This window comes from Cystoisospora suis (assembly GCF_002600585.1).
Source record: "Cystoisospora suis strain Wien I chromosome Unknown contig_5091, whole genome shotgun sequence".
Lineage (NCBI taxonomy): Eukaryota > Apicomplexa > Conoidasida > Eucoccidiorida > Sarcocystidae > Cystoisospora > Cystoisospora suis.
The window spans coordinates 8,189-30,881 of NW_027157883.1; the positions used below are offsets into that span (position 1 = coordinate 8,189).

Genomic DNA, 22,693 nt, shown 5'->3' on the forward strand with positions numbered 1-22,693 from the left:
GAAGTAAAGATGTATTTTACCGTGAAGAAGAAGACGGTTCCCAAGGAGAAGGGCTGGTTCAGCAAAGCACTAAGAAGAGTAGCAAAGCGGACTCCCATTATTCAGCAGGTGAGTCTTGTGCTTGCATCGTTCAGGGTAGATTCCTTGTTGAGTGTGTCTCGGTCCCGCGAGCCGATTCGGGAGAAAGTTGGGAAACGACTTCTGAAAAGTGTGTGTCTGTCTTTTATTTTCCCAGTTCTGCTCTACAAACACCGAAGTCAGACAAGTGACTGTTGACAAGGATGGCCAGGTTCGTGACCAGTTTGGAAGACCAGTTAAGTGCTACGATAAGGAAGTCAGCGTTGGAGGGGGCTACGTTATGATTGTGCCCAACAACAAGTATATGCGGTGTCTATATTTCCACTCCGAATCAACAAGGGGAACGAAAAAGGATATACGTTACCACGGCCCCCCCCCGTTGGTCGGCGCGCCGCCTCCCGTTGTCCAAGAGCCTGTGAGGCGTACACTCGAAGCTTCTCCCACCGGGCAAGGTCGTTCGCTACAGCTGATGCACCCTCCATCTGAGCAAGTTCCGTCTTCCAAAAAAGGCGATTCTGACAGTATCTCAAGGCAGACGACCGCTTCGACTGCGTGCTGAGGGTTTGTTTGTGCATCCCCTTGTCAATCGTGAAGCATTTTGCCTCGCTGAGACTTTAAGTAGACAGAATCGGTTGCTCCAGTTGCCGGAACGTCTTAGAGCACTGCCCTAGTGTTTTACGTGTTGTTTTTGTCTTCTGATCCGCCTACCCGAGTGTTGCTAGTTACGTATTGCGCGTACAGCCCTTCCTCTGCTGTGTGCCTTCTTGTCCTTCGGGGGCCGACGTCGGCGTGTTTTCATGTGCGCGGCAGCCTGCGCGCGTTTGTTCCAGTGTAAAGTGCTCTGAGTTTCGTCCTGAGTTTTGCGGAACCCTAGAAACCCGAGTCGATTCGTCCCAAGTAGAGCCTGACAAATACTGGCCGTGTGCCAATTTGCGGAGTTTCGCTGTTCCTCGCTTGCTGCATGGGCAGGCAATCAGCTCTCGTATCTCTGCTCGAGGCTGTGCACTTTATATACCCCGTGACCACGATTCAACCCTATACCTGAGCCAGGGGGAACCTACCTTCCCGACAAAGCCGACCTACTGTCTTTGCCGGTTGTACGGATGGTGGCTAGTACGCAACTGTAACAGCTGCACGAAACAGGTCAAAAGAAGTTACTCTGCCGAAGTTGAGCTGTGTTACTTCGCGAATCTGAGGGACTTTGACCGTCGCTGGTGCGTCGGTTCCGGCTTTCGCCGGCATTCTCTTTCACGGAGAATTGAACGGCTCTACAAATCGTTACTCTCAAAGTGTTTCTTCCAGAGAGGGGAGCTGCCGGTCCGGGAGCGGTCATTCTCCAGTATCGTCGCACCTAGGTGCGACCGCGTTCTCACATCCAAGAGAAATAGTCTGGGCTTTCATCTCGTTGCCCCGTGCCCACGACTTGGCCGCTGTTCAAGCCCTTCTCTGTGTCAAACCGCCTCGGAAAAGCGGAACCGCTGAGCCGCCTTTATATTCACGTAAACAATTGCTCATCAGGCAGGTCTGCGAGAACGCTAACCCACCAGAGTGCCTCGGAAAGCTTGTTTACTTGCAACGGAATTTCCGGCAGGCGAACATACTGAACAAGGGCTGCTCGCTTTCGTGGTTCGATGTCTGAGTGCGCATATGCGAGCACGGTGTGCTGCACTGGCAGAGCCGAAGTAACAAATGTTTCGGAGCTGCATGGCAAATTCCTACGCGATACCATACAGCCCTTCCCGGGAGTTTCCCGGAAGAATGAGGAAAAGGAGAATGGGTTGACACTGAATGGCCGACCCACCAGCCACCCCAAGAACCGATGTGTCAGGACGTAGAATGTTGTACTCTTTTCCGGTACCCACGAAGCGTGCAACACGTCTATACAGCAGTGCACTTGGTGATGACAGTAAACAAAAAGCCTTGCTTTCGCTGGGTGGTGCAGAACGTCGGGCAAAGTTTGAAGACCATGAACAGCAGTTGGTAAAGAAAGCAACTCATCGGGCGAGCTTTTCAGAATTGAAGAGTCCGCGGTCAACTTCATTAGAAACTGCTCCGCGGCTTCGCTCCGACAACAGGAGGGATTCCTCACAGAAACGGTAGTTCGCCTGGGAAAAGAAAATCGCACACATAATGTAAATCTTTTCGGAGACCGCCCGGCAACAGCAGCCACAGCAACGGAGAAACACCACCCGACTATCAGCCAGGCGGCGTGATCGTCGGAGAACTGCTGACCCGCTGCTGATTCGCAGTTGCACTCCGGAACAAATGGCAACTCAAACTCATTCTCGAATATATCGATCTGCTTCAAAGGATCCAACCAGCCACACGCGGACCACAACACGTAATAATCAATGTCGCCGCTGCACCGGACCTTAGACTTTTGAGAGCGGCGGTGGGTGAGTAGACAGTGCTCTCGTAGACCAGATCGCGCAGAGCGGGATTCAGCTACAGACGTCGTGACCCAGTCATATGAGAACACGTGAGCAACGGACCATACTACTGCGGTCTTTTTGGCAAACGTGTCCGCAGGCGCCCCTGTTTGATCAACCAGAAAAAGGTAAAACAGCAAGTATCAAGTCTGCTGACCGGAAGCCGAGTAGAACTAAACTGTAAATGAGGAGAGGACTGTGTCCGCTGCAGCTCATGTGAGACTGTCCGCTGAGACGCGAGTGTCCTACTGACCGTAGCCATATAGGCGAGGGGCAACGCGGTTACAGCAATGCTGAAAAGATTCCAGTAATAAAAGCGCGCTCTATCCATCTCCATCATGTTGAACTGCACGGGACCAACACACATACGCATTTCCGTCGTATGGAATGCCCAGTGCGAAACACAGGCCCACAACGCTCGGGAGTCGACTTAATCAAACGGAGACGTGGCTCTGCAGCCCAGGGAAAGGAAAAGCTGTGTAAGCCCCGGGCTTGGCAGTTACAAAGGGCTCAGAGACTGACTGCTCTCTGAGAGACCCGCGGGGCTCTGGAAGCCAGCAGTGACTCCAACCTCTGCAACCCACGGCGGGTAGCCACGGCTGCAAAGACTTGCCAACGCCAGCCACGCTTGTTGACGCTGACACGCTGACGACTGTCTCGCCCCCCGAAATAAACATGACAGGAACTGCTCGTCGAGAGGATCGCCGGTGACGTCGAGTGGCTTCTGTCCACCGTTGCGCCTTCGGCAGCTCGCGGCAGACGAGAAGACCGCCGGCGACCGAAGGGGGAAGCCGATCCGTCTCCACACATAGGTACGACTAGATAAAAGTTTTTGGGAGGTCGAGCGTACAACGCGCCGTCGCGACGACGGAACAACTACACCAGTCAACACGTGCACGGCCTTTCCGAGACCAAGGGACAGTGTCGGCTGTCTATAGGACAGGTAGACAACCTAACGGCTCGTGGTGCATGGAGAAAACAAGGCCGAAACTACGACCGCTCAGGCTTACCCGCCGGAAAAAGCGGCTCTTGTCGAACTGCGGCAGGGGCACCTGCATGCGCAGGACGCGAGATAACCAAACCATTTCTGTTCGTTCACGTCTGTTGAATCCACAAACCGCAGTTTTTCCTTCCGAAGAGTCCACCTAGGGATGCGTCACAACCGTTTATCTTCCTGGTGCCACTGTGATGTCACGGGAAAACCTTATCGTTGACGCATGCAGGCCCTGGCAACAACCGTGCCCCCAAGCTCACGACTCTTCAAAAACAAGCGAATGCCGAACTAATAACTGGGATGTGCTCTCGGTACCAAGCCGCGGTTGCAACCAGGAGCGCGGAACCTGCTGAGAGCCAGGGAACTCCGGCTCGGGTTGAGGAGCGAAGCTCGGCCGCTGAAGTAACAGCAGCCCTCGCTCAGGTAGACAAATGCGTCCGTCCGCGTCCCTGTACCGGGCCTGGCCCGAGCATACTGCATGCTCGGAGGTTATTTCTTCAGGAATGATTCATGAGTGGGTCTAAGAAAGGTAACACAATCATTGCTGTGCGCTAGGAGACGTGCTTGTGCCGAACGTCGGAACCCTGACGCACTATCACCACGTAGAATGGTCGAGGGCATTCGAGCCGGCGCAGTGTGCGCGGGTTCATTATTTGGGTCATCAGGAGTCGAAATGGCCATGCCCAAACCCAAGCACTGTGCGTACCCTTCGAAAGGAAGCAAACTCATTGGGGACGGACAGCAGCACCCAGGGCACACGTATCAGTGCTATTCGGCAAGAGTGGTCTCTCCAGACGCGCTGTCTAGTGACAACCAACACCAAGTCGGGGGCCGTTGATCAGCCGGCCGGCCGGGCATTCAATCGGTGGTTCGACTGCGGCTTCTGGGGACCGTCCGGTGTAGCCGGACGCGTCTGTGGCGACTGCAGCCCCCAATCGAAACAACTGCCCTGTCGAGCGGGAGTATTCTTCGGGAAGTGGAGGTCTGGGAGCCACCAAATTGTCGCCCGTGGCGCCATGGGTAGAGCACACTGCTCATGCAAGAAGTTGTTACTCGAGGTGGAGCAGAGCGACACTTTCGTCCACGCAGTAGTTTGTCACGAAAGGCATACCCGCGCGCGCGGTATCATGTTTCAGGCTTGACACCGTTGCAACAGCCCCAACTAGGCGAACTAATGCGGCCCTTCGTTCTTTCCCTACCTTTCCGCTGTTCACCTTGATCTGTCACCTCGCGTGCCTCTTCTGATTGCTGACGAGCGTAAGACGCGTCCCTTGTCGCCTAGAAAGTCGCTTTGCCGAGCATTCACTGTGTCCGGCTACGTAGCGCACATCTTGACACTAACGGCATGGTGCGCCTCGCCCCAGAACGGAGTCCTGCTCGCTGGGACAAAGCGGAAGATTGCCGGGCGGAGCCCGGGCCGTGCTGCACCGGCTTCTTTTGGCCAGCTGCCCTACTCTATCCAGAACAGTCAGCTCCCGGTAACGGGCCGTGGTGGCACACATGAGGCAGTATCACGGACTGACCCTAAATTGATAGACTTTGGTATAGAACCGTACAGTCGGGAAGCCTCTGCTTGAGGACTAACGTGAAACATAGAATCCCTGTCGTGAGCGATCCACACAAGCTGTAGATAGCCCGGAGACTTCAGTTTGGTCCTTCACATCTGGGCCGAACCTGGCCTTCGCTTTGCTCCGTCGTCACAGTAGCGCATGTGAGACCAACCTCCTACGGCTGCTACGAGTGATGCAACTCCCCGGACAGCTGGTGCGGGGACAGCGCGGACCGCAGCAGTGACGACTGCCTATACGAAGGTAACCCTTCAATTTGAGGAAGTGACCACCATCTGCAAAACAATAGTTGTGGAGAATGTAGGGTCTCGCATCTCACCCCATAAGAGTATGCGTGCACCGTCCTCTCCTCATACGTGGATCCTTGCCAGAACTGCTGCGGGAAGGCCTGCTTCATTTTTTTTGTATGCTTGTGTCTTTTTCCCGAGTCTTTCTTTGCCCCACGCTGATTCTTGTCCCTGGCCAGACCGGACCTGAATCCCTGACCGATGGTCAGTTGTCACCTGAATCCCTGACAGGTGGTCTCCTCCGTTCCTTTCGCTGGTCCATCCAGAGAACGAACCGCTCGTGCCAAAAGCTCAAACTACAAAATTGCAGCCAGTCCATGACCTGGATGCATCTCAAGACGGTGTGCGGAAGAAGCAGAAAGAGAGTCCATCGTAACTCGGCGGCATAAGCACAAACTCAGCACGGGAGTTGAGGCGCCCAAATCAATCAAGCGACGCCTGCCAAAACTTCGGTGGCACCAGCAGTCGGGATGTTCTCCGCCCTGGTCCCGCGCCGGCTGACGTACGCTCGGACTGACGGTGGCCTTAGCCTCGTGGTGATGGACAACTGAACAACGGACTTCAGTTGGAAAGAAAGCACGCTAGGAAATCCCTAGAAGAAATCCACCGAACATCTTTCAACTCTTTTAAGCAATCCACCACAGGTCATCCACCAAGCGCAAGACACAACCGAGCCGCCCGACAGGTTACGGTTCTGTTCGTAACCCGATTTCTAGACCGGGTTGAGGGCAGTGGGAAGACGAGATAATTACCGAACCAGGACATCCAGTATCCGGGACCGAGAGCTTGTCACATTCCCGATCGTACTGGTTCGTAAGGTCTACGCTGAGGCCGCTAGCGGGACAGCCCTGGCAGCGGCTGCGTCATCACCGGCAACGGGGAACAATTCTGCTGCATTGGGAGAGAGTGGGACGTCATACTGATGCGGAGGCGCGACACGCAAGAGCCTCTTGACGCAGAACTGCTGCCGCTTTCTGTTGCATTCCTGTACAGGGGCAGGAAACAAGTCCAAGCACGCAGCTGCGACCAGGGAATTTTCGGGGCGCTTTCTGGGTCACGAACGGCTTACTTTCAAGTGATGCTGTATCGAACCCCGTTGCTCGGTTAGGAGACTGGGTCTTCCCCTGAAGCTCAGACTTTTTACAGGACACAGGCGTGTCAGAACGGTGACATATCCCTTACAAGGGCGCCCGGCAGTCTCAGAACTATTCACAAAATCCAGTTGTGGAAATGTGCGTAGCCCCTTCCCCTGAGCTGTCTACGCCGTCTTGAATGGGGACTACAGGCGGCCCCGTTACGCGCAACGTCCGCGACGGTGCCAGGCTTCGCGCCAGAACGGTGGGTCGGGTGAGTTCACTGTCCATATTGGTTAGCACAGCACGACCACCTCCGGACGGGCCCAGCGATTCCGTCGAAAGATATCATCAAGAGATCAGGTACGAGAACCAGACGAGGGACGTGTCCCTCGTCGGACGACAAAAGAGCACCGGGACCGTATCAGACGCCAACCGCAGTTGGAGATTCCCCCCTCAGTCAAGGCGAAAAAAACTATCCCCCAAAAGATGTCCACGAGAACTGTCCGACGTCAGAAGGTCAAATGCCAGCGCGGCGTTGTGACCGAGAATTCACCAGAGTATCGCGCCGCTCGCTTTCAGTCGGGAAGCTGTTCAGCACGACAGGCCGCCACCGTCCGTCACGCATTTTAGCAGAAATTCTCTTCAGCGTGGCGCCGCCTGTAGATGAACCCACAGCCCGACTGTGCCTCACTCGCTTCGAATGAGCTGTGGTACCCCGACGAGGTCATTCCTCTGTTACCGCGCTAGACCGGTGAAGCACCTACGCCTGGACCGTGACTCCGGGCCAGCGGAATTTTCTGCTCTCCCTCCTGGTAGTCTTCGTCGCACATCTGGGACGCGGGCTGACGGTGTGAGCTTGCGTTCGCTTGCCCCCGGCCTAGCCAGTCTCGATGAGACAAATACGAGAAGCCTCACTTTTGGTGCTGGCCTTGGGCACATGGGCACAATCAGCTGAAGAGGGCAGCCGCCAGCCGACTGGAGATGAAGCATGAACACACTCGTCCGGGCCAACGGTTGAGTCTGACGGCTGCGCAACTAGTCTCTACTCTCCAGCTACCCCCCTCTCCGTCCATTCCGCGGTGCCCGCCGTGGTATGCCAGCGTTTGGGACCGCGCATGAAACATGCGTGGTCGCCTGAGGCAACGACGGCAAAAGGGTGAGCGTAGACTGTCAGCTTCAAGAATGTATGACAGATATGAAAACGGAGGTCCGGAAGACAAGACGCATGCCTTGGGGGAACCCCGCGGATCGGACCCTCTGTGCACCACCCTCCTAGGCCTGGCTGCAGTCTCGCTTGGAGCTGCGCTGTGTTTTTGGCTTGCTTTTAGTAGCTTTCATCATATGAAGGGGTTTTCGTCACCGGGAGCAAGTAACGTAATTTATCCTGGGCATGCTCCGTACAGACGCTGCAGGGCCTTTTCCGCGGCTGCTGTCGGGAGTCGGCAGTCGCTGAGGGCTCATTATCGCAATGTCACGTGAAAGGGAAAAGAGGACCCTCGAAAAGAGATGCAGCGATATCGCCTGAATATGTGGCATTCATGTCCTTGAGCTATTACTTTTTCTTCGTTGCGTCCGTTGCTGGTTGCGTGTTGACTGGGTGTTTCTCCCGAGTTTCACACCGGAAACATCCTGTAGCCGCTTGGCTTACATAATAAGCTCGTCCACTTTCTTTCTCCGACTCCTCTGTCATCAACGACAGCGGGCATATTCTGCCTATATTCCTGGGCGACGCTAGAGTGGTTTCCGAGCAGTCCGTTAAGCTGCGCCGTCCCGCCGCGGTTTGGGGGTTCACCGCCATGGACAGACCCGGCATCGGTCTGAGCCTGAGCCGAAGTTTTCCGCTGTAGTACCCTTGTCTTCTGCCTTTCGGCGACTTGGTACAAAAAGCTTTCAGGGCCCTACTTTTGTTCGTTTCGCGTCGACACCCACCAGGCGAGCTTTTTCCTTGGAGAGACCCTGAAAGACCAGGACGCCGATAGCTGACGCTGTAGCGGGGACGCAGGCGATGCGTCCGCTAGGCCGTATTGCCTCGGGTTTTTGACGGGCTGCCCACTCATATGCCGTCCTTCGCCCACATCTCGGTCTCCGCTGGGGTACAGCCTGTCTTGGGGTGCTTCCCCGTGGTTCCTCATCTGAAGGATTGCTGAGTCTTCGCATTCCGCTGCAGACTCTGGCCCACATCCTGAAGCTCCAACTGTAGAAGCATGCGTGGTTTGTCCTCTGCCTTAGGGGAAGGTTTTCTCACTTCGTCAGGCGAAGTATTCAAGGCACTCGGGTCGTTTAAGCGGAGGCCACTCGTTGTTAAGGCTGCTGCCTTCGTCGTCCTAGAAACTCTACTTGCCACTCCTTTAGGGCAGCAGTAGTGAAAACTGTCAGATCCGTATCGTACATTTTTATTGCCGCATTTGGGCGAGCCCCTCAGGCCTAACTTTGAGTAGCCTGTGCTTTTGTATTTTGCACGGTCCCGGGACATTCCAGCCGAGCGGCCCCAGTCCGCCGGAGGTTTCTTCTTGCTCTGGTGAGCTCCCAGGGGAATTTTGTGTCGGGCGCGTCAGCTTCTTCAGGAGGATTGACCGGGTGCTTCACCAAGGTTTTGGGCTTCATGGGGAGAAGGAGACTGGCAGTTATGCTTCACCAACATGTGGCCAAGTCAGCAATCTTTCCCTGCCGACTCACAGCTTCCCTCGCTGCCCAATGGAGGATTTCATTCTGCCCCTTACGCATGTGACCGCGTTGGACAGTCGGCTTCACAGCAGGTTCTCCCACCAGGGGCGGCTGCGCGTTGTTCTCCCCCTGAGAACTGCGCAAATGCGCAGGTCCACAGCGGCTGGGAGCCCCTGCCACACTCGTGTCGGACGTCATTAGTGAGCGCGGCGCCTTCTGACGTGTCAGGTCAACAGTCCTCTACAGTGACAGGATTGCCGCCACAGGCGCCTTCGTGGACAGCATCGACTCCCGTGCCTAATCAAATGCCATTTACTACTCCACACGCGCGGTCAGCGACTATCTCCGGGAATGCAGGAGCCTACCGGAGTGAAGTTGTGTCCGATCTCCGGTCTGACGCGCATCGCAAGGCGCCGCAAGTCGACAAAGCAAGCCTTTGTGCCGGAACAGTGCCGTACGTCCCTGCGTCCTCTACTCCGCAGTCAGGTCTACCTCGTTCTTCTGTAGACACGACCGATCCACTTCGCAGTCACGACGGATTATATTGGGGAGGTACTCACAGCAGTGGAACGTCGACCGTGTCTTCGGAGCTGGCTGAAAAAGTAGCTCCAGCAACTACAGCTGGCGTGTCTAACACTTTGTCGCAACAGCAGCATGTGTCCGGGTCCGCGCTCGCGCGGTCAGCTGCAGAACCACGGCAAGCAGTGTCGCGGCACCAGGATGTACACACACAAGACGGGAACCAATCTATTTTCCAGACAAATGCTAGTTCATCCCTTTCAACGGGACCGGGGTTTTCGCGTAACGGTGTAGGAGAGGCCACTGCCGAACAACCAACGAGATCAGAACAATCAATCTTTTTTCCCCAGCACCCGCGAGCGTCTCCAGGACACGTGGAAGCACCGCCTGTGGAGTCGCAGCAGTCCTCGCAGTCGATGCCGTCTGTTTTGTACGGGCAAAGGTGCACACGTGCTGGCCACACAGCGTCAGCAAGCGCCACTACGACTGTCCCATCCGGAGGAGTGAGCGGTAGTCCGGCCGTAGGTCAGTCTGCGCAGATCACGACTCAGCCGACAACAGCCAGGCCGTTCGAGGAAGTGTCACATCATGTGGGAAGTCTACGGAGAGGTCCGGCAGGTGCACCCTCCCCACAGAGCAGTGCCGTGCCACGGAGTCCGATCTCAACCGAGACCTTGCCGGATACGCCGGGGTGTCTACTAGAGGGCGTACCAACCGTTCAGCAGCCCGCCGCATCGCCTGATTCATCAAAGTCAGATTCTAGTCAAGACGGTGGCATCTCCCTGGTGTCACACGCACAAGCGGAGAGGCGGCAACAAATGGAGACGGGACAAGCGCGGAATCGAGGAAATGGAGCTGACGCAGCAACGCGATTTGGAGCCGCTGGTGATGCCTCTCCGCAGCCGAGCGGGAAGACGTGTCCGGGCAGCGCCGAGTATGAGACACAGCAGTTTTCTCGAGGAAACCAACCACAACAGCCGTACCACCAACGCCCTCAACAGGACTCTGCCGGCTTGGTGTGCGCAGCGGAAAAGAAGTCTCCAAGTCCTGTGTTTACACGCGCTACTGGTGTTTCAGAAGGCGCACCATTTGATGAGCAGCAGTTTTCTCAGAGTGCGACACCGATGCCAGAAAGCGTGAGGCCGCAGGGGAAGGGTAACAACTCGCCAACGACTTTTGAGTGTCACGCTGACCAGCATCGAGCCCAAGGTTGTCCTCAGGGCCTGTCCGGGCAGCATGCCTCGTTCCAGCGGGACGCACCGCCACTGGAAGGGACAGCGGTCCAAGGAGGCGGCGTGTCGTACGAGTATTCGGACAGGGGAAGCAACGCGAGGCACACGGCTGACCAGGGGTTGGTACAGGAGGTGGCCTTTTCGTCTCTACAGCGTCCTCAGGAGTATCCCGCTTACCCGCAGCAAGCCAATCAGTTCATGAACCAGATTGCTAGCGAAGATCTTCAACGACAGCAGCAGCATGGGCCGATGTACGCACAGCAGAGCGCGGGTGCTGAGTGTAGCGGTCTGTCCGACTTGGCATCGCAGCAGTCGGGTTTCACTGCGGCGCGTCCGAGCTACTGCACCCGGCCGACTCAGCAGCGCCCAGGTCACTCGGGTCGCCCTGGGACTGATTCGTCTTCATCTGGTCGTCGACGTCCCTCACCCAAACCGCCCTCCCCGTCTGCTTCCTCCGCCGAAGTCGAGGGGCCACCAGCATCGCTTGTCTCGCCTTCCTACGGACAGGCGGCTGTTGCCGCGTCCTCAGTCGCTTCCTCTTCCAGTTCTGTTGTCCCCCCGCGCGTCACGACTCTGACGCGTGCCGTTAATTCTCGTATTGACCCCTCCCAAGTGCCACGGCCTGAGGGAAGGAGCGAAGCAGTAACCCAGGAGGGCGGCAGAGTTTACGAGTCGGACAAGTACAATCTGCCTCCTAACCCGTGCAGTATATATACAGTCCTGGACCGTGGTAGTTGCTCGTGTCGTTACATGCGCTCCACCTTGAATCACGTCCCTGCTTTCTCCCACACCCTCTCTCTCTCTTCTTTGCTCTTTGGTATTCTTGTCCAACCTTTCGCACAACGTGGACGGTGCGAAGAAGATATTCCGGTGGTGGATCTGACATCTTCTTCCCCTCTTTTCACATCGTATCTCGGCCAGCAGCATCGCGGGGGTGCCATCACCTCTGTGGGAGGTGGTAGAAGTGGCTCGTCTTCTGACAAGAAGGCGAACACGACATCTGAGGGTCCGGTGCGCTGTCCGAAGTGCCGGTGCTACATCAATCCCTTCATGGCTTGGGCCTCGGGTGGTAATGAGTGCGTATGCAACCTTTGTCAGCACCACTTTCTTCTTCCCGAGTACTATATGGAGGCTCTGCATCTCTATCGGTCGCACATGCACACAGATGGGGGAGGGCGCATGGGAGGCCACACAAATAGCCAGAGAAGTAGTGATCCAGAGCTCAAGGGCTTTGAAAGGCATGAGCTTTGGAAGGGAAGTGTTGATTTTGTGGCTCCGAAAGAGTACGAGAAGAACGTCGAGAAGCGGAGACGGAGTACTGAGGGTGGAATAGGTACCGAAACGAGCAGCTCGCAAGCCAGACATGGGGCCTCCTCCTCTTCATCCGGTGCAACTAATGCCTCGGCTGAAGCTTACGCTAGATCGGCAGCGGTTTCCTGTTTCTCGGGCCATAACGTGGTCTCGTCTTTCTTTCAGGTGTCCAGAGAACAACTTGAGACACGTGTTCTTCGCCAGTTTCCCTGTGTCGTGTTTGTACTGGACATCAGTGCTGCGGCCCTGCGGTCTAATCTGGCAAACAGCTGTATCTACGCACTAGCCGAACTGTTGCGTAACTTCCGAGGAGTACTGAAGGTGCAGATTGCTTTGATTCTTTACTCCGACCGTCTCATCTTTTTGCCGCGCAAGGAGGAATCTTGCGCAGATGGCGCAGTTGTGGGGGACTCGAGGGGTACCGGAGAGAAGGACATGGTGCAGTGGGAAGGTAGTGCTGATACCGAGAGTACACGGGCGCGGAAGATACAGGTAGGAAGAAAGAATCACAATGGGTTCGCAAACTGAACGTGGATGTATGTTGTCTGTACGCGGTTTTGGCAGCCTTGACAGCCCGGTGTCATCAGAAGGGTGCAATGTGCAACTTCGGCCCAGAGCGTCGCTTTAAGGAAGGTTACTCCTTCCGCTTGTTCGATTACGATGTTTTGGGAGGTACGAAGTCGGCAGGACCTGTTGAGGTGCTATGCCGCTCCGGGGAAGGCAGATGATATGAGTAGTGGGGAGTGCTGCAGCGTTTGAGTTTGCCGCAGAAGTGCACGTGTGCTTCATCTCCGTTCAGAGTTGGCCTCGTGATGGTTCGTGATAACGCTGTCGGAGTGCCCTGTGTGTGGTGCCTCTCTTATGTGGACTTCTCCAGGCAATGTTCGTAGCTGACGTTGACGATCCCTTTCTTCCAGCTCCTGTTGACCTGCTCTTCTACTCTCCTCATCAGTACCTTGAGGTGGGGGGTCGAGTAGTCCCTGGTGACGTAGCGGCTCGGTAGAACTATTCGTTGTTGCAATACAGAGGCATCTCTACACCGATGCTGTACGGGTGTTTGGTGTCTCTGAACACTGCTACTGACACGTGCTCGTCTCGATAAAAAACGTTTCTCTCTAGCCGGTGCTCACATTGAGAGACGGAAACGGTTTTTTCTGCACTGCCCTTTCCCAGCCTGCAGATTTGTGCGTAGGTGCGTTAGTAATGTAACGCATTACGTGGTATGTTATACGGACGGTATCCGGTGTTTGTGTGTCTGATCTCACCAGGCTGTGGCCGTCTGAACCTATACCCGTAGGTCTGCATAGCGCGTGCACGGGTGCGTAACTTTGTGTAGAAACCTGGTATTCCTGCGCATTTATCCAGAACCACGCATGTGTTTCGCTTTTTTATAAGGATCACTCTGCGTTGTTGCTTTCGAGTGCGATATTCCTTTGCCGTTGCCGAAATGGCATCATTCTCGGCTTCCGTTGATAGTAGTTTGATGTCCGAGGTGCCTCGATCTGCGAGGTAATCCGGCCTACTCGGCATCTCTGTTTTCGAGTTCTTTTTGAAAGTGGGCTATGCCTGGTTTGAAGCTCCGTCAGGAAGTTTTTCTTCTCTCGGGGGAACTGAATTCTTGGCTTTCTTTGCGGTTAACGGCTTCACAAGGCACCACGCCTTCATGTGTCGCTTACGTTCGTTTAGATGCGTGTCGTCACTGAAGTGTGGGTGTGATAGCATGGCTTAGACGGGGATCGCAGCTCCGCATTGATGTTCTGTTAACCTCTTTCGATGTCTTCGTTCCAGCTTGAAGCGATTCTCGGTCATTTGCCACGTCTTTTGGAGGACTTGAGCGGGGCATGCGGGGACAGGTCTGCAGGTAACGCGGCGATGAAGGTCGCAGTTGATCTGGTAGCTGAAAGAGGAGCAGGGGGAATGGTGGAAATGTTTCATGGAGCTTGTCCGAACTACGGTAAGCAGGCCGAAGTCAGGGGAGGGCTAAGCGTGGACAGCCGGGAGGTGACATCTTGTACCCATGCGCTCGGCGTTCTTCTATTGTGGCTCGGACCTTCGGCGGCACGCAGCGCTTTGTTTTCTTCCGGTATCCTTCATCTGCGTGTACGTGTATGTAGATGCCCGCATTGAGACGTTCCTGCAAGTAGCGGTCCTGCCCTTTTTCGAAGCTTGAGGAATGTGTGAGGGGGAGTCCCGGCGGCGACTATAAAGGGGCTGCCCTCAGTAGGTGCTACGCAGCGTTGACCGTGCCTGTGAACATTCTCTACGTACACGGGTGTCACACGGATTGTTCCATATCGATGTGTGCGCCGCCGACGTCCGGGTGTGCGGGTGGGTTGGCAGATTATCTCCCCTGCGCATGTGGAATACACGTGGACGGTCGTAATGCTAAGGATCCATTATGTCTTTGAGTTGTTCTTTGTCTCCCGGTTTTCAGGTCTCGGTGCACTCAAAGGTGATCCGGTGCACAAAGAAACTACTGGAGTTGGAGGCGCTTCCTTCGAGTTTCAGCAGGTACCTTTCTGAAGCTGATGCTATTCAGGGCGGTGACAGATTTCCTTTTGGAGAGTGGCTTGATACGTTGCGAGCATCGTCTCGTCCGAGACACTTGTGGACCGGTGGAATGCGCTTTGGGCTAGGGGGTGGCGTGTACAGCCTCCGGCGTTTGAAGAAAAAGTCTCATCGGGGGGGGGCTCGGTGTGGTCTAGGCTTCATCGCTGTCAAGGTCGAAGGGCAGCTTCTGTGCTTGGATAGGAGTTCTCTTTGCGATGTCCCGGCGTCCCGCCAGGACAGAGCTGAAAAGTAGCTCCCCTGTCCAGGGTAAACGCGTGGCTGCAGCAGCTGCGGTATCAGGGGGTCATCCCGCTGTCGTCTACTGTCCTGCTTGCCACAGCAAGGACCTGACAAACAGTACGCATGTTCCTACGACGCGATATATATATATATGTATATATATATATATATATGCATATGTCTGTATGGGCAGTAGTATTCGATTTGTCTGCTCTGCTCAGACGGGTAGGGGTCCGCGTTTATGCCTTCACATGTGGGTGATGGCGCCGTGGCTGTTTCTAGGCGAACCGTTCGTACCCTGGTTGCTTTGTTGCGGTCGTTTGTCGAGTCCTCAGACTTATCGTAAAGGAAAGGAGCGCCTGCTGTGTTCCTGCTTTTCCGCAGCGCGAGTTTTACGACGGTGTCATCTTGGATTGCTACAGTGCAGGAGTCTGTGTGGATGTCCACGCGTATCCTAGCTCTCGCAGGGATAAGATGATGCTTCAAACGCTTGAGTCTATCGCGACGCATACAGGTGGCAAGGTGTTTTACCAGCATGACTTCTTTTGGCAGCGGTGAGAAGGGTGACAGCATAGGACTCATTGTTTTTTTTGGCCTCCGGCCGCGTCACATCTTTTCCTCCGGGAACGTTTTCCGCGGAGGGGTGCGCGGGTGAAATCCGTCTTCCAGCGGTGGGTCCGTAGCAGTCGGTGAATCAACGACTACGTCGTCTTCGTCTTTTTTTCTGGGATATCTTGAGGTGATGCGTCCCGTTGTTAGCTCTACAGAGGGTAGCTCCGTGCATTGCACTTGTCTGTCCACAGTCTTCGGTGACAGCTGAGTTGCCGATCTCTTGAAGTGCGGAAACTCCACTTGCCAGCACATCTGTTTTGAAAGCCCCGGAACAGAAGACGGAGTTCACAGTTTCGCTTCTTTCTGGGACTAACAGAGAACCAGCCTGCAGAATGCTGACCAAGGACAATTTCTGTCCCGCTTGTTGTGCAGTATTGCTGTGTAGACTGGTTGGCGTTACTTGATGAATGTCTTGTGAGGAGGAGAGCGACGCCCGGGGCTAGCGGCAAGTCAGAGAAGGCGACGCCATAATGGTGTAGGGAGGAGTCGGTTCGCTGAAGGACGAAAGACTTCATTTGAGGAGGAAGTTGTTATTTTGTTCGTGCCGCAGGGACCATACTCGGATATACGAGGACCTTTCTCGCCTTCTGACTTCTCCTCTGGCCTTCATGTGCGAAGTGAAGTTGCGTACAAGCACGGGCATCGCTGTTGATAAGATACTCGCCCCCTTCGGTGGCCCTCGCGTGCTCTACGATCAGTCCGCTTTTCGCATACCCCGATTGGACGCGGATCTGACAATCGCTTTTTTATGCAAACACACGCAGCAGTAAGAAATGCATCACTCGCGTCATTCTTTTGTGCGTGCTTGATCGTGTGACGATAAAGGCGCGGCGTGTACCCGTTTGTCCAGGTAGTCACAGTTTTCGTGCTGATGTGTCTTGTGTCTGCTCTACAAGTGTTTTCGTGGTGCGCTCCGGCGAAGACTCGCCTCGTTGGGGAGTGTCGCTCTATCCGTAGGTACATGCTCGTGCGGGCTAACAGCACGCGGATGGCGCGACAGGAGTGAGATGTGTTCTGCGTGCACAAGTACTACACGCGGCTGTTGTGCCCGGGTGTTCAAGACCAGAGGGGGAACCAGCCACGCTTTTTGAACAAGTAGAGCGAAGTAGTTGACGAAGCTTACCCTGTGTACCGGAGGGTTTGGGTACTTTCTGTGCATGATCTCTTGTCTGCATGTGTTTGCGCTTCTGTGCTTGCCGACGATTTTCCTCTTAGCGAAGCTTGTTTCTTGCTGTCCCTTTGTGCCTTTTTCTCTGCTCCAGGCTGGAGTCGGTGAAGCAGGTGTACGTACAGTTCGTATGTGCGTACACGCCCCTTCAGCCTTTTGACTACGGCGAGGATACCGGCTCATACCTAACAAGCCCGCCTCACCGGAGGTATCTTCGTGTCCACACGCTGTCGCTGCCGATCACCTTCTCTCTGTCTTCGCTTTTCAGATTCGCAGAAGTAAGGAGGGGTCAGGCAACTAGTACCCCAGCAGGTACTCGATCATTTCGCTGATTCTCGTCTTAGCCGAAGCTGGAATTTGCTTTCGCACGACTACTATCTATCGCAGCAATACATAAACGACTGCGTTCCAGTTTTTAGTGCAAGGAGGCCACCACTGCACCGCGGGTCCCCGCTTTCGAGGTCGTGCGTAGCAGACAACATTGTATGGCCTTCTTGAGGGTAGAGACGCCCCGCACGGTTAGGGCCAGCCGGCGTGACTGCTGCGGCTCTCCTCTCCCTCCTTTAGACAGGTATTGCTACTTCGATGCATACGAGAGTACTGTGACAAGGTGCACATTTGAGCAAGACGGTAAACGTCCCTGGGAGTGCGTGACTTACCTACCTTCTGCAACAGGTGGAGTCGATGCTCGCGGTGATGGTTCGGATGGCAGCAAAAATGGTTTTGCACAGCGAGCCGGACTGGAAAGAAAAGACCATGGATCGTCTGGTTAGCATTTTGCATGCCTATCGCGCTAACGTAAGTGACCGGCTCCGTCAACGCGCGTCCATTCGAGACTAGCTCTGCCCGGTGGTTCCTGCTTCTCTCTCGAGCAGGTCTGCCGTCCGTGTTCCCTGGAATGGCGATGTTCCCAGCGTTAGCATGGAGATCCTTGCGGAAGTCAGGCATACAGCGGGGATCGACCTTTGTTATGTAGATGGTTCCCGGTACCAGGTTAGCATCTGCCGGCGGCGTGAGGAAATCCACTCCCGCAGTGCACTTGGCTTCCGTTTTGTGATTCGTCTCTAATTTCCGCTCTTTGTTGACCTGCTTCCAAGAATTTCTCTGTTGCTGTTTACGGAGAAGGGAGGAGCACGTCCCTCATAGCTCACAGCCGGCGGACGCGTCTTGCATCTTAGATCGGAACTAGGAAAACCGATGCGCGTAGTGGACTTCTGCTGTTGTGTGGATCTTCTGCAGTGTGCATCAACGTCGTCGGCTGGTCAACTCATTCTTCCTGACTCGCTCAAGCTGCTACCGATATACACCATGGCCTTGTTCAAGCACGCGGTAGGAAGAGCTTGTGTTCACCTCTGTCCGTGAACCAGGGCATCTGGATTCGTTGACGCTTGCATGCATGCGCGCGCACAGAGAAAGATAGGCATTTGCCCAGTGGGCTGATTGCAGGTCACTTTGCACTTGTGTGTCCGCTCTGGAAAGAGAGAGTCAGGGCAGAGTTTGGAGACGCAGCCGGGCGCTTGCTTTTCGGGCAGTGACTTGCTGCACCCCTCAGTGCACTTCGTATCGCGTCGTACTTTGCCTCCCGTCCTGAATACGTTCCTGCATGCACTTGGAGATGCTTTGTAGCAGGGCGTACACAAGTGAGCTTGTTCTTACGTAGTTCAGGTTGGTCGTGGAAGCGAACAGAATTGAACGCATGTATGCCCGCATCCCAGCTTCAACCAACTGGGCATGTCGCTGTACGATTCCCAGCTCAGGATCGGCTGTTAAACTCCAGCGTCAGGTTGTCAGTCTGCACCTGTTTGGAGTGGGAGTGTTCTAGCTGATCTACGCGCGGAAACCGTGCACGTTAAGTCGCTGGAGGTCGACTTCTTCCGTGTTTGTCGTCGATGAACAAAGTGAACGACGGACTCTGAAAGCTTCTGTGTCTATTCTATGGTCGCCTAGTGACCAAGCTGCGTCAGGATTCTTCGCGCTGGCGACGCCAGTGTACAACGAATCGTGGTGACGCAGCGCGAGAAAGTGCTGATACTGATGCGGCAGTGTGAAGGCGCGTATATTTTTGCGTGTTTCTTTTTTTCATGCAAGTCATTTTGACGAGTTGTTTTGCTTCGTCACCGGCCGTCGCTGGAGCCCCGTCACTACAGAAAGACTGGTTGGTGGTACAGCAACAGGGAATCACTTCAGGTTGTGTCTTCTCCCACTGTCTGCGCGCAGTATATCGTACTCGTGTTCAGGTTGCACTGGCTGTCACTGGCTAGGTAATACCTTTCTTCCCCTCCTGCAGGCACGTCCGTAGATCGGTGTCTCTCCAAACATTGGAGGCCATCTTTTTGCCACGTACTGATCTGTACATTTGGAGTGTTCTGTCTTCTGACGCGGTCCAAACACTCCGAAGCTTCATAGAACTGAATGAGATCGACTCGCGGCATGATTGCCTTCTACAGGCCTTCCGATCTTCAGAAGTCCGAGAAGACGAGCGTGTATGGCATTTAGTGCGCTTCATGGGCCTGCCTGTTCATGCGTATCCGGGCCTCCTCTACCCGCGTGTATTTCCTCTGCATCGCTCTTATATTGAGAAGTCGCGTGAAACAAAAATGCTACAGCGGGTAAGGCGCTTCATGAAGGTGTTGATCTCCCTTGGTGACTGCGTGCTCCCAGAGGAAAATGAGCCGTTTCTAAATCGTGTCACTGACGTAGTAGTGTGCACGTCGATCCCGCCTGCATTCAGAGGGAGTCCAGGTTGGGTACCTCCGTCCTTTCGACGTTAGCTTGCAATAGAGCACATAGAGCACGCTGAGACGGAACGACACAAAACCAAGACGCATGCGAGTTGTTTCTTTTGCCTTTGGCAAAGTCTCGATACACACGTGCTCACACCGGGCGGTCTTCAGCACTCCTGAGTATGTCGTTCTCTGACGATGCGAACCGTACTCTCTATCAAGAAAATTTCTTATATACAGTTGTTTGTCTGCGAGAATCCTCACTGCGATGGCTTGTGTGCTGTCACCCGTATGTGTAAGGGCACAGTTTAGTGACCAACTGAGTATGAAAAAGGAATTTCTTTCTGATGGCTTCGGTGGATTCATGGTTGGTCACGGGTATGAGGATACCTATGTAGATACGTATGGCAGCCTTGGTGGCTGATGTGTAGTTCCGCGTGGATTCCTTGTGTCTGTGGTCCCAGGCAGGGCGACCAACCGGAGTGGGAGACAACGTGTATCTGCCTGACTCAGTCGCTGCGACGGGAGTCAAAATTTCGTCTGACGGTGTCTTCCTCTGTGACATAGGCACGGCACTGTACCTCTACATCGGCTCTCAGGTCAAACATGAGTATCTTGTTGGGGTAAGGGCACTTTTGGTTTCCGCAGTCTGCTCACCGAGTATTTGGTACAGGAGAAAACGGTGTGTTTGAAATCAGGCGTCGGTTTCTACGGACGCGTGCCTCCCTCCCTATGAGTTGGGCTCTGCTCGAGCTGATATCCGACATGGCGAGTGCACAGGCTATGACTAGGGGACGCCTGAAAAGTGCTTCTGCTCGGTCCTCAGAGGTGTAGAACTAGGGCCGCTCTCTGACAGGGGAAAGCGTGAGCCTGCGCGAAGTAGAGACATTCACGGTGGCTGCGTGTTTGCCAGGTTGTTCCGCTCTTCGCATCTTTGTGATGGCCGCTGGAGAAGCCACCTGTTTTGTTTGAAGGAACACGAACCTCGGTGACTGCTGCAATCTGGTCTTCCAGTGAGAATGTTAGCGTGGCAAGCTCTGGGGACGTATGCCCTGTTCCCGAGTTTCAGGCGTCGGTAGTGTGACAGAGACCAGTTCGCAGATACTCACATTAGCTAGGAGTCTGCCGGGTTAATCTGTACTGGTTTGCGGACATGTGGGAGGAGGAGACAGTCAGGTTGAGCATGTTTCTTTGTCGTGTGTACAAGGGTTACTGCTATATGGTTGTCCGACCGCGTACAGTTGTCCCGTGTGTTCTGTTTCTGGGCCGCATGACCTTCAAGGAAATGGGGAAACCGAGCGCATGAGAGGCCCTCATTGTAAAGGCGTGGCCGCCGCCTTCTGGGGCGCGTGCATCCTGCCCAGAATGGGTCTCTTGGGAATGAAGAGTCAAGTGTGAAGTCGTCTTTTCGGAGTTTAGTGTAGTTTTGCCGTCTCCCACGTCGTGAATGCTCACTCATTCAGTCTCCACCGCGGAGAGTGGTGACCAGTCTGTCCTAGCTAGTTTTTTGACCTCGTCGTGGCGGCGGCTTCTGGTACATTGAAGTAAAGGGTAGTTGCTGTTGTCCATAAAATCGTTTTCGAAGTGCTGACGGTCCAAAGGATGCTTCCCGCCTTAGTTTCTGACTCGCTTTCTGCAGCTGTTCGGGGAAGACGCCGTCGTCGACGAACAGAATGCTCCATATCTTCGTCTACGGACAGACAATGATTCACCTGGAAGTAAGACTACCACTCAGTGGCACTGTCTTGATACCTACCTCGAAACGGCGTCTGTCCCCGTGCTCAGGACCCTAGCAAGGCCCCTCCAGAATATGACACGTTACACGGTAGTGGCCGCCTGCGATGACTTCTGTAAACTGAACGCGGCAAGAAAAGCTAGGCTTTCCTGCGGCCCGACCACATTTCCTGAAGCTGTTCTCGGTCCCCCTCCTGCGTGTGCGCACCGGTGGAGCAGGTTCCTGGGTGCTTATTCGCTCCTTACTGTGCAGTTTGCTGCGGGCTGGCTTCCTGCAGTCCTAGAATTCGCACGCGATCTTTTGTTCGCAGATGTTTGTGCGCACGTGGCGGCGCCCGTGCTCATCCAGAGTACGGCCAGTCGATCTGGACTATGGTGAAGCACCACGTAGCAGCACCGTGATGCGTCTGTTAACAGAGTGTGGGCGTGGGGTCTGCGGGGTGCACCAACACCAGTCTCGGTTCCTCACACATCTCGGAGATGAACAGAGGGACGTTTCATTGAGAGGCGTCGCAGCGCTCTTGCGCTCAAGAGCGCGACTGGCGTAACTTTCTTATGCCGCGACTGTCGTTTCCGGAGTCCGTTCTTATATTAGCTTGGTGCGTTGTCAAGATGTCGTTTTTCTGGGTGGCTCTCCAGATCTAGTGTCCAGGATCGTTAAACAAATCCAGAAGGATAAGGCGTCTCTACCCTATCTCCCTCTTCGCGTTGTCTGCGCCAGGTGAGGACATTCGCACCTGGGTTGCAGAGTGGTGCGGTTTGCTTTGTCGAGGTTGCTGTTGTTTTCTCTACCCTCTCTTTTCTACCTGCTCCGCCCAGCTGCGCCTCAAGGGATCTTACGCGGAGAAAGAAACTGCCCGCTCCCGAGACGTAGATTGCGTAACGACGTAGCGGAAGCAGTGGCTCCTGTGTTGGCCTTTCAGCTGCTATGTGTGTGGCTTCTTGTATTTTGTGTTCTTGTTCAGCTCGTTAGACGAGACGAGGCTTCTGACTCATTTGGTAGAAGATGCCATTGCCGGTGATGGCTGCTACGTCGATTTCCTTTGTGGCCTTCACAAAATGGTACACAACAAGCTTGATGATGGATAAAAACCACGCTCGCGAGCGTTCCCACGAGGCCTTTGTGGACGAAGCTGGCAGTTTCAGTGGGACAGGGGAATTCCTCGTTCTCCGTTGGGCCCTGTGTGGTGCTGTTTTGAGTAGTGTGTAATCCTGTCTTTCTGTTGGGACAGGGGGGATGGGAATGCGGTGGCTTCTCGTCTTCCGTGCTAGCACCAGCTTTCCAAGCAAAAGCGCTTACGCTGCACATCCGAAGGCTTGTGCACCCTCTCTGTCCGGCGGAGTGATTACTGCATGTACTGGGACATGTGAAGCGGTGTTAGTCTGTTGAAGCTCGGTTGTTTTACGATGTGTCTGGTGGTACATAGCTGGCTATGACTGTTTTTCTTCACAAGTGAAAGAATATTTTGCTGCTACTCGAGAAGCACACTGAAAAGGGTTTTTTTCCC

At 54.7% G+C, this 22,693-nt stretch overlaps 4 protein-coding genes across 4 annotated transcripts, besides 1 other annotated feature; 3 read left to right on the top strand and 1 right to left on the bottom strand.

Moving 5' to 3' along the window:
* Nucleotides 1-238: 238 nt before the first annotated feature.
* On the top strand, nucleotides 239-637 carry CSUI_008825 (uncharacterized protein; the record flags this gene model as incomplete). The annotated part of the gene is made up of 1 exon (XM_068068949.1): nucleotides 239-637. Exon 1 carries the CDS (start codon nucleotides 359-361, stop codon nucleotides 635-637), a length of 279 nt encoding a protein of 92 aa, XP_067919067.1. The 5' UTR covers nucleotides 239-358.
* A 1,277-nt stretch (nucleotides 638-1,914) lies between these two features.
* Nucleotides 1,915-7,794, bottom strand: CSUI_008826 (uncharacterized protein). Its single transcript, XM_068068950.1, has 3 exons — nucleotides 3,518-7,794; nucleotides 2,761-2,853; nucleotides 1,915-2,183 (listed from the first exon to the last, which is right to left on the bottom strand). Exons 1-3 carry the CDS (start codon nucleotides 3,590-3,592, stop codon nucleotides 2,073-2,075), a joined length of 279 nt encoding a protein of 92 aa, XP_067919068.1. The 5' UTR covers nucleotides 3,593-7,794; the 3' UTR covers nucleotides 1,915-2,072.
* Nucleotides 7,587-22,274, top strand: CSUI_008827 (sec23 sec24 trunk domain-containing protein; the record flags this gene model as incomplete). Its single annotated transcript, XM_068068951.1, has 14 exons — nucleotides 7,587-12,650; nucleotides 13,036-13,119; nucleotides 13,947-14,112; nucleotides 14,593-14,669; nucleotides 15,333-15,502; nucleotides 16,111-16,326; nucleotides 16,823-17,006; nucleotides 17,404-17,526; nucleotides 17,968-18,072; nucleotides 19,176-19,337; nucleotides 19,916-20,074; nucleotides 21,091-21,169; nucleotides 21,825-21,906; nucleotides 22,151-22,274. The coding sequence occupies exons 1-14, from the start codon at nucleotides 9,072-9,074 to the stop codon at nucleotides 22,272-22,274; spliced, it is 5,310 nt and encodes a 1,769-aa protein (XP_067919069.1). The 5' UTR covers nucleotides 7,587-9,071.
* Nucleotides 18,068-18,148: a sequence feature (Short protein (CSUI_008828, PHJ17346.1) was converted to a misc_feature.).
* Nucleotides 18,576-19,161, top strand: CSUI_008829 (uncharacterized protein). Its single transcript, XM_068068952.1, has one exon. It carries the CDS (start codon nucleotides 18,810-18,812, stop codon nucleotides 18,987-18,989), a length of 180 nt encoding a protein of 59 aa, XP_067919070.1. The 5' UTR covers nucleotides 18,576-18,809; the 3' UTR covers nucleotides 18,990-19,161.
* Nucleotides 22,275-22,693: the final 419 nt, after the last annotated feature.